The sequence below is a fragment of the Aspergillus thermomutatus genome (genome assembly GCF_002237265.1).
Source record: "Aspergillus thermomutatus strain HMR AF 39 chromosome Unknown NODE_7, whole genome shotgun sequence".
Classification (NCBI taxonomy): Eukaryota; Fungi; Ascomycota; class Eurotiomycetes; order Eurotiales; family Aspergillaceae; genus Aspergillus; species Aspergillus thermomutatus.
Genome location: NW_020798055.1, coordinates 1 through 13,367, shown reverse-complemented (window position 1 = coordinate 13,367; position 13,367 = coordinate 1). Strand labels below are relative to the sequence as shown.

Sequence of the window (13,367 nt, the reverse complement as noted above, 5' to 3'; positions counted from 1 at the left end):
CCATGGGCATCTGGCTGAACACGCCAGAGGCAGCAGAATCAATTATCAACAATGGACTCCTGGTGGGACAGAGATATATTGGGAGTGTGGAACCCTATCAGGTTGAACAGAAGAGGTGCCGCCGCTGCCAGCGATTTGGCCATTTAGCTTGGTCGTGCAAGGAACAAGTAAGATGTGGGCACTGCGCTGGTCAACACGACCAACACCACTGCCCCCCTGGGGTGAGACCCAGGTGCTCAGACTGCAACGGAGAACATCCCACTGGAGACCGGAGGTGCCAGGCACCTCTTAACCCCAAGGCCTCCCAATGACATCTTCAAACCTTCGTCTACTACAGTTGAACATCATGAAATCCAGGGCGGGAATGGAAGCCCTTATCAACGACCCCCAGACCCAGAACCTTGATGTATTATTAATCCAGGAACCACCAATCACTGCATATCGCACACATGTGAACCACAGCGCATGGCGACTGTACCGCCCCACATATGCTAACGAATCAGCCAGATGCCCACAGCCTCCTCTATGTGAATCAGAGGATCTCAACCTCATCACATCGGCAGATACACTGCAACCAGCCTGATATCACTGCAGTCAAGATATGGACCACTGAAATGCAATATCTCCTCTTCTCGGTGTACATCCCACCAGCGGCAATATATCAGCCGCCAGATGCAACCACCGCCCAACTGGTACTAAAAGAAATTCAAGCCAGCATCCAGCAGCAAGCCACAGGAATAGACAAGGTGACCAAACTCATTATTGCTGGAGACTTCAACCGCCATCACCCAGCATGGAGCCATCGCCCTGTCCACCATATCTTTACAGAACACGCAGAAGAGCTAATCAACTTCTTCCAAGCACAAGGGCTCCGATGGTGCCTGCCCCGAGGCACACCCACTTTTTGGTCGCTGAGCGACCCTGGAAAAACATCTATCCTAGACCTCACGCTAACTAACGACCGGACGAGGCTCATCAAATGCCAACTCTACCACGACCATTATGGATCGGATTACCGCGGAACGTACTCAGAATGGAACTTACAGCCGAAACGCAACATAGGCCCAAAGCCAAAGAGGGCATATGATCAAGCCGACTGGGTCAAGATTGGACAGAGCATAGTGGAACTTATGGGCCCACAACCCAGGATCTACTCAAACGCAGACCTAGACTATACAGTTGAGAAACTTGTCAAATCAACAATTACAGTCCTTGATCAACAGGTGCCAACACAGAAGCCATCACCATATTTGAAACAATGGTTCACCCCAGAGCTCAAAACACAGCAGGTTAGAGTAAACCAGGCGCGCAGGCAATGGCAGGAGAGTTGCGCCACCCAATAACCATAGCTCTCTTCCAAGTCATGCGCCGGACGCGCCGGGAATGGACCAGGGCCATTGAAAAGGCAAAGACCACACACTGGAAAGAGTTCCTAGACAAAGCCAGGGAAGGCCACCTCTGGAAAGCGGCGACATATATGCAGCCGCGAGATGCATACACGGGCATCCCTGCACTGAAGGTGGGCTCAGAGGAGATTACTAATAATGAGGACAAAGCCAAAGCATTCCTAGAAGCTTTCTTTCCCAAGATGGCCGACGCGGAAGAAGAGGACGGCTTGCCGCCCTCAGAGGAGCTACCATGGGAGCCAATTACTGAACTGGAGGTCTACCGATCACTCAAGGCCGCCAAAGGAACCACCGCCCCCGGAGAAGATGGGATCCCAACCCTAGTCTGGAAGCATCTATGGACACACCTTCGGACAGTGGTCACTTATATCTTTAGAAAATCAGTAAAACTAGGGTACTACCCAAATCAGTGGAAGCGGGCACGCATTATAGTGCTGCGAAAGCCGGGCAAACCGGATTACATGGTACCCGGGGCATACCGGCCCATCTTGCTGCTGAACACTCTAGGGAAAATACTGGAGGCTGTCATTCTGGGCTGAGACCTATAGGCTTCTCCCAGAGACTCAATTTGGGGGGAGGCCAGGCCGCAACAGAACAAGCACTCCTGGTGCTAGCAAACGCGATTGACCGAGCATGGCTGCGATCCAAAGTAGTCACTCTCGTCGCGTTTGGTCTTAAAGGTGCTTTTAACGGTGTTAATAAGACAAGTCTTGATGCCCGCCTCCGGGCCAAGGGCATCCCCATTAAAGCAAGGCGGTGGATCCGCAGCTCATGGAGAACCGGCACGCCAACATCACCTTTGACGATTTTCAAACAGAGGTCTCCCTACTAGGAAATGCGGGCCTCGCTCAAGGATCCCCACTGTCGCTAATCCTGTTTGGATTCTTCAACTCTGACCTGGTTGATCAGCCAGTTGATTACCACGGAGGAGCTTCGGCATTTATTGACGACTACTTCCGATAGCGAGCGAGCCCATCAGCAGAGGAGAATCTCAGGAAGATCCAGGAAGAGGATATCCCTAGGATCGAGGCCTGGGCCCGACGAACTGGTTCCTCGTTCGCCGCGGAGAAAACCGAACTGATCCACCTGACGAGAAGGAAAAGAGAATATGCCATAGGGCAAATTATCATGAATGGCAAGGTCATCAAACCATCTGACACAGCGAAACTCTTGGGCGTTATCTTTGATAAGGAGATGCAGTGGAAAAATCATGTACAGCAAGCAGTCAAACGAGTGACTAAGATTAACATAGCCCTCGGGGGGTTGCGTCACCTCCGACCGGAGTAGATGCGACAGCTCTACCAGGCGTGTGTGACACCAGTGATAGACTATGCCTCCACAGTGTGGCACAACCTGCTTAAGGACAAAACACAACTGAGGCTACTGGGTACAGTCCAAACGACCGCCCTCATCTGGGTGCTCTCAGCATTCAGAACAGTATCAACAGCAGCCCTAGAAGTTGAATCCCATATACTACCTACCCACCTGCGGCTTAAACAACGCGCACAGATAGCGATCGCCCGCCTCAGCGCACTGCCAGAGAGCCACCCAGCCCGGGGAGTAGTGGCTCGAGCGAGGATACGCAGCACTCATATAGGAACGGGTTCTCGGTTCCCTCTAGCAGAAACATGCAGATGATGGATCTTGCCCGCTTGCAAGCTCTAGAAAAGATCAATCCAACGCCGCTGGCACCATGGCGAACTCCGGCCTTTAACGAAATCGATATTGAACCGGACAGGGAGAAAGTAAAGGAAGAAGCTTCAGCCAGACAGAGAGCAGCAGGCATTGCAGTGTTCTCTGACGCATCCGGCCAGCAGAACCATCTAGGGGCCGCAGCGGTAGCCCTTGACCAGAATCGAAACATTATACAATCCCGGCAGATCTGCATTGGTTCAATAGAGTACTGGTCAGTGTACGCTGCACAGCTCATGGCAATATACTATGCTATTAGTTTGGTCTACCAGATCACGCAGAAGAACCAAGAGGCCCCAAGCACAAACCAGGAGCCGGCAACTATCCTTAGTGACAGCATGTCCGCACTACAAGCGATAGCAAATTCATGGAACAAGTCTGGGCAGCGGATCATCCAGGCCATCCTCCAGTCGGCCAGGGAGTTGAAGGTGCGTGGGATTCCCCTCCGCCTGCAGTGGGTCCCGGGACACTGTGATGACCCAGGGAATGATACAGCAGACCGCCTGGCCAAAGAAGCAGTAGGCCCAGACAAGGGGCACCCCTTCCAACACCTCCTTCCGCGAGAGAAAGGGTTTATTTGCCGCAAGATCCAGAAAGAATGGGAGCAAGAATGGAAGACCTCCAAGAAAGGAGGGCACCTCCGCCGGATCGACACGGCTCTGCCCTCAATCCACACCCGGCGGATGTACAGCTCGCTGCCACGCAATCAAGCCTACCTGCTCACACAACTCCGAACCAGCCACTCATGGCTAGCGACGCATGGCAAGCGGCATCGCTTCCGGGAAGATGACAAATGCGAATGCGGGGCTAAGGAAACAGTGGTCCATGTGCTTGTGGACTGTCCAAAACTAAAAGAACTGCGACAGGAGTTACGGATCAAAGTCGGAAATGCATTCAATAACATTGCAGATATGCTGGGAGGAGGACCGCAAGGTAAGGAAGGTAAGTTGAAAGACGCCACGCAGGACAGTAGCATCTTGGGTGCAGTACTGGACTTTGCAGAGGCATCTCAGAGGTTTCGAAGCCGCACGCCACAAGGGCCGCAGAACAGAATACCAGGCACATAGGCCGCCACAGGCCTTGACGAGGCTCTAAATTCGTCGGGATGTAATGGTTCAATGGAATTAGATATGTATATAGAGATAGCGATAGTTGTGTCCTGCATATCGCCAAGGCGAGGGGCCAGGGTATGAATCCACCACCACCACCACTGTATAAAGGCGACTAGTATGATACGTATTCGCAAAATAGCAAATTGACCACCCCAGATACAACGGGATTGGCGATTGTGAGGGGTAACACAACTATAAACTGTCCTAGTACGATAGCAGATGGTGCAACATCTGGGCGAAACCAACTTCCGCCTTCATTTTCCTTCATAGCTCAAGATGGAGAGATTCCGCATGGCAAGAGTGATCGACTTAGAGGCCAGGGTTCATCCACAACTAATGGCAAGTAAACTCGGGTGTATTATGACATTCTGCGCTCCCATTAAGAGCAGAATAGCTTTGGAGGAAATGGTCACATGACGAACTGTCAAAGGATAGCTGGTCCTTACGCGGGAACCATGTATCAGAGTGAGAGCATCGGAAGATGAGCGAATCCGACACAGAGGCCTCGACAGGCGAACTGTCTGCTCGGAGATGTTCCAAGCGAACTATCCAAAAACCAAATCGACTTATCGACGACCTTGAACGCGCTGTGGGGACAAAAACCCAGGTTGAGCCGCAAAGAAACCGGACAACCAAACAGACGCGTATAAACGCGTCTGGGGAAGACATCAATGCAACAACAGACACAGAGGCTACCTTGAACATAATTATAAAGAAAATCAAAACCCAAGATGCTGACCTTCGGAAGCTACATCTGTTGCTTCAGACTAAAGATAGGGAGCAGAAAAGGGCACTAGAGGAACAAGAAAAGCAACACCAAGAGGAAATCATAAGCCTACAAAGCCGCATTGATGAGTTGAACAAAACAATAGAATTATACCAGATCAATGAGCTGAAAAAGACTGTCTAAGAAATCCATGAGACCACATCTAAGACCACCCCATCAACAACACTGGCCACACAAACACCTAGCATGGGTAGAAGCTGGGCATCAGTAGTTACTGCATCATCAGCTATTTTACTAGTAACAAAAGCAATAACTGCAGCACTCACACTACCGAATGTAACCATTAATGTGAGAAGCGCTGATGAAAATACTAAGCGGGAACTAGCTGATGGAGCCACTGCCAAATTCACAATCTAAAACGCGCTCAGAAGACAGCAGGACACAGGGGAAGTCAGAATCGAAGGGGTCAAAGTCACACCAGGGTCAATGGTCAGGGTGTTTCTTGTCGGTGAAGGGGATGTTCACATGATGCGGGAACACTAGTAATGGCTTCAGACCTTCAACGGAGTAAAATTGAATGGTGAACCATGGTTCCCTATTAAAATTGACAGTGTACAGAAATCGGATGTATTCGATCAGAATGGGGGAGTAAGAGAGGAGTTCTATGAGAAGTTCAAAGATGAGAATAACACTGAAGTGAGGAAGCTATATTGGCTTAGTGGACCAAAGTCCTACGGGTCGATGGTGATATTCCTCCCTCAGGAAAGTGATGCGACCCGGCTGCTCCACCAGAAAATGGTACAGATCTGCGGAGAGGTCTTATTTACCTCTGAATATCAGTACATACAACGACCACTGAGATGCCGAAACTACTAGGGATATGGGCACAAGCAGTCACGGTGCAAAATGCCAGTGGTATGTGAAAGATGCTCTGGGCCACACCAAAAACAGGAATGTAATGAGCATGGGGAAAAGTGCGGTGCATATAGAGGTACACACTAAGCTTCAGACTAACAGTGCCCACGGTGGCAGGAAGAAGTTAACTAGATAAGAGGAGGAAAGCAATCATAATCACAAAACTACTAGGGAAGCAATCTATCCCAGGACTTATAATGCTATAAATCATACACACTAACCTATAGAAAAGCCGGGAAGTACAACTGAGTTTCTTAAATGATAGAACACTAGCAATATGCGACTTACTGATGGTATCTGAACCATATATGATTTATAAAGAAAACTAAAGAAACACTCATACCCATAATAAATGGAGGGCAATCATGCCCAGTGACAAGCCAGAGGAAGGGGAAGCAACAATGAAGACACGCAGCATGATCTGGGTCTGAAAGGACCAAAAGGGGATACAATAAGTTAAAACAAGCTTAACAGACATTACGGCGGTTATTCTCCCTCATTATAACTGCCTGCTCTTGGCTATAACTGCCTATGTGCCACCGTAAAATGGGAGTAGTGGGCAGGAAGAGTTAATAAGAATAATAAACATTATCTGAAGGATGATCCGCACCCAGCAAAAGAGATTTGGAGTGAAGCTGGATATTCTTATTAGTGGAGACTTTAACCGCCATAATCAGTTATGGGGAGGAGATCATATCATACACACACAGCGACAAGGGGAAGCTTAGTCCCTGATTGAGCTGATGCTTGACCATAGGCTACATAGCCTACTCCCCCAGGGGACCATCACATATGACTCCGGCCACTGGCAATCAATAATTGACCTAGTGATGGCATCAGACAGCCTCAAGAAGAGGCTCACCTTATGCTAATGCCACCCAACAGAACATGGAGCAGACCATCAAGTAATTAAAGCAATATTCACTAGCCCAACTCAGCAAAGGCCTACCAAAGAGATAACCAACCCTCCGCGATACATGTGGAAAAAGGCCCTATGGGATGAAATCATTACCAGGATAAGCCATAATAGGATAACCCTCCCAGACACACAGGATTCAGTAGAGCTGGAGAGACAGCTTGGGTTAATAATGGGAAAGGTGTTAGAAACTCTTAATGCCTGTATACCATGAGCAAAGCCTTCACCCTACTGCAAACAGTGGTGGACAGAAGAATTAACAGAACTCTGCAATACCTATACCTATGCTAAAAACCAGTGGACACAGCTTTGTCAATATGGAGTGAACCAGCCTGATATGGAGAGCTAAGTTAAATAGCTTCACCATCAATTCCATACTGCCATTTGTGACTAGAAATGTAAGCACTAGAGAGAATTCCTAGAATAAACAGGGAATATCTGGACAGTGGCACGATACACCAAAGAGACAAATAACAAGAAGCTGATCCCATCACTCTGTGCTGATGGGGAGAGACCTGCAGCAGAAACAGAGGAAGAGAAAGCAAAGTCCCTGCTCTCTGCCTTCTTCCCACTAACCCCAGAAAGCTCAGAACTATTAGGGGATCCTAATGTGCCCTCTCTACAAATGGATCCAATCACAGATGAAGAGATAAAAAGAGTAGTGATGCGGGTTAATCCATGGAAAGCTCCTGGAGAGGACCAGATCCCAGCAGGAGTATGGCAGCGACTATGGCCAGTGTTAGGAGAAGATATATATCAGATCTTTCGCGCTTTAATCAAGCTCAGCTATGTCCCGGCGAGATGGAGGGTGGCAAAGATCATCCCATTGCATAAACCAGGACAGGACAAAACACTACCAAACTCATATCAACCAATCTCACTACTATCTAACCTGGGCAAGATACTGGAAGTAGTTATTGCACAAAGGCTGTCATATTATGCTGAGGTCTTTGCCCTCCTACCACCTAACCACTTTGGGGCAAGAAAGAAACAATCAAGTAAACAGGCTTTGAATCTCTTAGTGGAAAAAATCCATAAAGCATGGAGAGAAAAGAAGGTCCTCAGCGCAGTCAGCTTTAATGTGAAAGGTGCTTATAATAGGGTGATAAAGGAGGTCCTGATCCGGCGACTCCAGGAAAGAAAAGTACTAATTAAACTAGTAAGATGGATTGATGCATTCTACTCAAACCAAAGTGCATTAATCATTGTCAATAAGTATTGCTTAGAAGCCATGGAGATTGCATACCCAGGATTGCCATAAGGCTCATCCCTGTCACCTATCCTCTACCTGTTCTTTAATGCGGACCTGATCAAGATACTAATCAACTAGAGTGGGGGTTCAATGGCTTTTATGGATGATTTCACATGCTGGTGTATGGGACAATCTGCAGATGAGAATACATCAGTCCTTTAGGAAAAAGTAATCCCTCATGCTCTAGGATGGGCAAAGCAGTCAGGGGCAATATTTAAAGCATAGAAGACCCAGTTCATCCACTTCACAAGGACTACTAGACGGAATCCCTCCCCAAGACAAGCACTATGCATTAGAACACAGAATATCTGCCCAAGCAATACAGTCAAACTCCTAGGAGTCATCTTTGACGAACAACTCTGGTTCAGAGAACATGTTGGCCGGGTCACCAAGAGAGGCATCAAAGCTAGCCAAGCGCTACTACAGCTGAAAGGTCTCCGACCACAAAGTGCGCGGCAGCTCTACAGAGCCCTGGTAGTGCCAACCATTACCTATGCTTCATCAGTCTGGACCATAGTGAAAAAACATGGGCATATCCCAAGGTGGGTTATCAAACCATTAAATGTGATCCAAAAGTCAGCAGCAAAGAGTATAGCTGGGATCTACTGTATAGTCTCCCTAGTAATCACAGAAGCCGAAGCTAGCATTGAACCTCTAGATATCTATATCTGAAAGCAGATTTTCCACCACTGGATTGGATGCCACAGCCTACTAAGTACCCACCTACTTACTGGGTGTATACAGAGCATCAACTGGCAGTCTAGATCACCTTTTGGATTACTCTCCTGGGTTCTGCCACTTAAACAAAGTCGCATGGAGATAATCAAACCATACTATTCTGCCCCATGGGAGTTAGACTGGCAAAAGGTTATAGATCATGAGGGATCAAAAACCCCAGTGACAGCCTTTGAGAGACTGAAAATCAAAATCTACGTCTACGGATCAGCGCGGAATAATCTGATTGGAATTGGTCTGGCGGTAGTAATTAGGGATCAAGTTACAAAATCAACCTCCACAACAGTGGCGACAGACCACTATATAGACCTACACATCGCCCAGCTTGGCGCTATCCTGGAAGCACTCCAGCTGGCACGGGAACTGATTTAAGGCCCCCCAACGTTGACAGACCTCATGGGTATCATAATTTATTCAACTAATTAATCCAGCCTACAGGTTATCACCAACCAAGCATCCCAGGGAGGACAGCAAGTCATACAGCAAATCATAAAATAGATTAAGGAGATGCTGCAAATCAAGATTCAGCTCATAATCAGAGGGATAGCAAATGATTTACAAAACAAAGGACTTCAGATGGCTAAGGCAGCGAGCCAATATGCCACCTAGAAAGGAAGTCAGCCAAATCCACCAGCCTGGGCAACCCAACGCGCAAGATCCACTGCTTGGAGGGAACTGCGGAATATGCTTAACTAAGCACGAAAGGAGCAATTTCTACAAAATCCTTTCGGAAAGTATACAAGGGAGATCGATGCATCCCTACCAGGAAGACATACTAGAACCCTATATGATCAGCTCAGCAGGATATAAGCATCAGCCCTGGCACAGCTTTGAACAGGCCATAATTAATTGAATCAATACCTACATCAGATTAGACAAGCAGCTGATGGAACCTGTGACTGCGCAGAGGGGTAAGAAACAGTATAACATTTCCTCTTTGATTGCAAATAATGGGACACATACTGGGGGGAAATGATAGAAGTAATGGGCAATCAATACAGGGACATATCATATGCGTTAGGAGGCCGGTCAAGTCGAAAGGGACCGACAGGACAAGAACTTGACCAGGAAAAGAACTGGAGACCAAACATGGAGGTTGTTAAAGCAGTGATACAATTCGCCATGGCAACAGGGCGATTGAACCACGAAAACTAGAAAAAGGCATGTCACATGCTAGATAGATGACTCAGCATAATTAGTCATTCAAAGGCTAGTTAACACGTTCGCTTAATGTCGTTCGTGAACGACGATCTAGCAGCTCTTATAAAATGGGAGCAGTTTTCTGATTGCTTTTGGGTTCTCTCGATAATAATGTTATGGTCGCATTCTGGACGATACACTCCCCGATCCAGTTATCTCCGAAACTATGCCGCTGGAGAAGGACCAGGAGTTACTTGTTCAAGAAGAGGGTATCAGCGACGCTTGGTGCGACAAATGAAAATACTACTCAGAACGCCAATATTTAGTACCGCGCCGTCTACCTAGCGCTCTGCTTCGAAATGCAATTGGAACATGAGCCGGAGTTATCCGCCATCCAACGCTGCTGAAGGTATCCAGAACTAAAGGCTCCTGACGCGTCCTTCATCGTGTCGAACTTGTTTCTTCGTCGGCTTCGATACCCAATCAATCGCTGGCGGGATTGCCTACTTTTATGGGACACAAAGTTGGATTGGTCCATGCAGACACGAGAGCTATATACCTCGGCGAGCGATATGACCCTAAAACGTGCGGCAAGGAGCTTGCTAAAATCGTTATCTAGGAGTACGGGCCGAGATCGTGGCCAGGCGATATCAAGAAAGCTTGACCGTTCTGGAGACGACCAGGGGTCACATGAGACAGCCTTGCAGGACACGAAGCTGATTACCCCTCTTCCTTCCCCAACCTGAGAGTTTCTTCATTTAGTCCCCGTACGTCATTAGATTACCTCTACAGCTACGACGTGAATTTTCAACAAATCTAGGCTATATTTCCATCCGGTTCCTGTTGTGACAACGATGGTTTCCCTCACACCTAATGACTACACCATCGCATGGATATGCGCCTTGTCTTTAGAGGCGGCAGCGGCAAGCGCCATGCTAGACAAGACCCACACCCTACCTCCACGGTCTACTGACACCAACGCCTACGAACTTGGCGAATTGAACGGCCATTATATAGTCATTGCCTACCTACCAGCTGGCGTGTATGGAACCGTGTCTGCTACAACTGTTGTATCTCGCATGCGTTCAACGTTCCCACAGCTTCAGTTTGGACTGATGGTAGGAATTAGAGGGGGGATCCCGGGAAAAAAACAATGACATTCGATTAGGCGATGTAGTTGTCAGCAAACCAGGTTGAAATCATAGTGGGGTGATACAGTATGATTATGGCAAGGCAGTTGAAGGTGGGAATTTCGAGCCAACAGGCACCTTAAATAAACCACCACAGACTCTTTTGACGCATATGAGTCAACTCGAGACAAGGCAGATGATTGGGGGGGAGGACACTGTTTCAAAAACGGTGTGGGAAGTACTGGAACGAAACCACAACTTAAAAGACAGATTTTCTCCCCCACAAGAGCATACAGATTTTCTTTTCCGTTCCTCCTATCGCCATGTTGACAAAGAAGATACTTGCGAAAAGTGCGATAAAGAGCAATTAGTCAAACAACCACAGCGTGACCTAAGGACGCCTTATATCCACTATGGGTTGATTGCCTCCGGGGATCAGGTGATGAAGGACTCAGAAACGCGAGACCGTCTAGCTCAACAACATGGGATACTTTGCTTTGAGATGGAGGCAGCAGGCCTTATGGACGAGCTTCCAACACTTGTGATCCGAGGGATATGCAACTATTGTGATTCCCATAAGCAGAAACAGTGGCAAGGATATGCAGCTTTGACAGCAGCTACCTATGCAAAATTATTACTATCGGTCATGCCTGTGTGCCGTACAGATTTCAGCTTGCTGAGGAGCAATAAAGTGCGGCACTGGGTGGTCTCGCTGGCAAGAAATCCAAAATTTGTCGGTCGCCAGGATGAAATCACGGAGCTAGAAGAATTAATAACAATGCAAGATGGGCCCAGGAGGGTTGCAATCACTGGTTTAGGAGGGGTTGGGAAGACACAAGTGGCCCTAGAGCTAGCACACCGCATACGGGACCGAGACAAGGAGTGCTCGGTTTTCTGGATTCCATGTACTAGCCATGCAATGATTAAGCAGACGTTCCTGAGTATTGCACAGACACTCGGACTTCATGGCATGAAGGCAGCAGAGGCTAAAGAACAGATCAAGATATACCTCAACTCCAAGCATGCAGGAAAGTGGCTTCTGATTTTTGATAATGCGGATGACACGGACATGTGGTTAGCAACCAGTCACACAGCTCAAGCCCTTGAGGACTTTCTCCCTCAGAGTGAACAAGGCCGTATTTTGTTCACTACCCGAAACCGAAAACTTGCCATGAAGCTGGCACCATTTAATACTGTTCCGATTCCAGATGTGGATAAAGAAACCGCATTAAAAATTCTGCAAAGGACATTGGCACATGAGGACTTGCTCAAAGATAATATCACAACAGCCACTCTCCTAGAGCAACTGGCCTTTCTTCCCTTGGCAATTGCACAGGCATCAGGATATATTATTGAAAACGGTATGAGTCTGTCTACCTACCTTACGCTTCTCCAAGAGCAGGAACAAGGTGCTGTGGAACTCCTTAGCGAAGACTTTAGGGATCCAGGACGCTATAAGGATATCCAGAACCCTGTTATCACCACGTGGTTAATATTGTTTAAACAGATTCAGCGTCAAGATCAATTAGCAGCAGACTATCTATCCTTTATGGCCTGTGTTCATCCACGAAATATCCCCCAGTCTCTTCTTCCCCTTCAAACTTCCAAGAAACGGAGGCTTGACGCCCTGGGGCTTCTGAATGCATACTCATTCACTAACAGCCAAGACATGGATATAAGTATGCACAGACTTGTGCATATTGCGACCCGGAACTGGCTTAGAAAGAATGGACTGCTCAGTTCCTGGATCCAAAGGGTGGCTGATCGGATACAGGAGGTTTTTCCAGATAATCATTATACTAATCAAGGACTTTGGCGAGAATACCTCCCTCATGCTTTGGCGCTTGTGCAAGGAACCGAGTTCATTATAAAACAAAACATCGATTTGGTTGAGAGGATTGCAGATTGCCTTGCTAGTGATGGAAGATATCAAGAAGCGGAGGGTCTATACAAGAAGCTCATGGAAATCAATCAGGAGAGAAATGGGCGCGGGCATTCCTCCACTCTGACCAGTGTGGCAAAACTGGCATCAACCTACCGGGATCAAGGACGATGGAATGAAGCTGAGAAGCTAGGGGTGCAAGTAATGGAGACTTCCAAGACAGTGCTAGGAGCTAAGCATCTCAACACTCTGACGAGCATGGTGAACCTGGCATCAACCTACGGGAATCAGGGACGATGGGATGAAGCTGAGAAGCTGGAGGTACAAGTAATCGAGACTTCCAAGACAGTGCTGGGAGCTGAGCATCCTGTCACTCTGGCCAGCATGGCTAACCTGGCATCAACCTACCGGAATCAGGGACGATGGAATGAAGCTGAGAAGCTGGGGGTGCAAGTAATGG

The 13,367-nt window shown here is 47.9% G+C and overlaps 1 protein-coding gene across 1 annotated transcript; it reads left to right on the top strand.

Annotated features, from left to right (window-relative positions):
- Positions 1 to 10,749: 10,749 nt before the first annotated feature.
- Positions 10,750 to 13,360, top strand: CDV56_100005 (uncharacterized protein; the record flags this gene model as incomplete). Its single annotated transcript, XM_026753624.1, has 2 exons — positions 10,750 to 11,013; positions 11,183 to 13,360. Coding segments are annotated over 2 exons (2,442 nt in total), but the record flags the coding sequence as incomplete, so codon positions are not given.
- Positions 13,361 to 13,367: the final 7 nt, after the last annotated feature.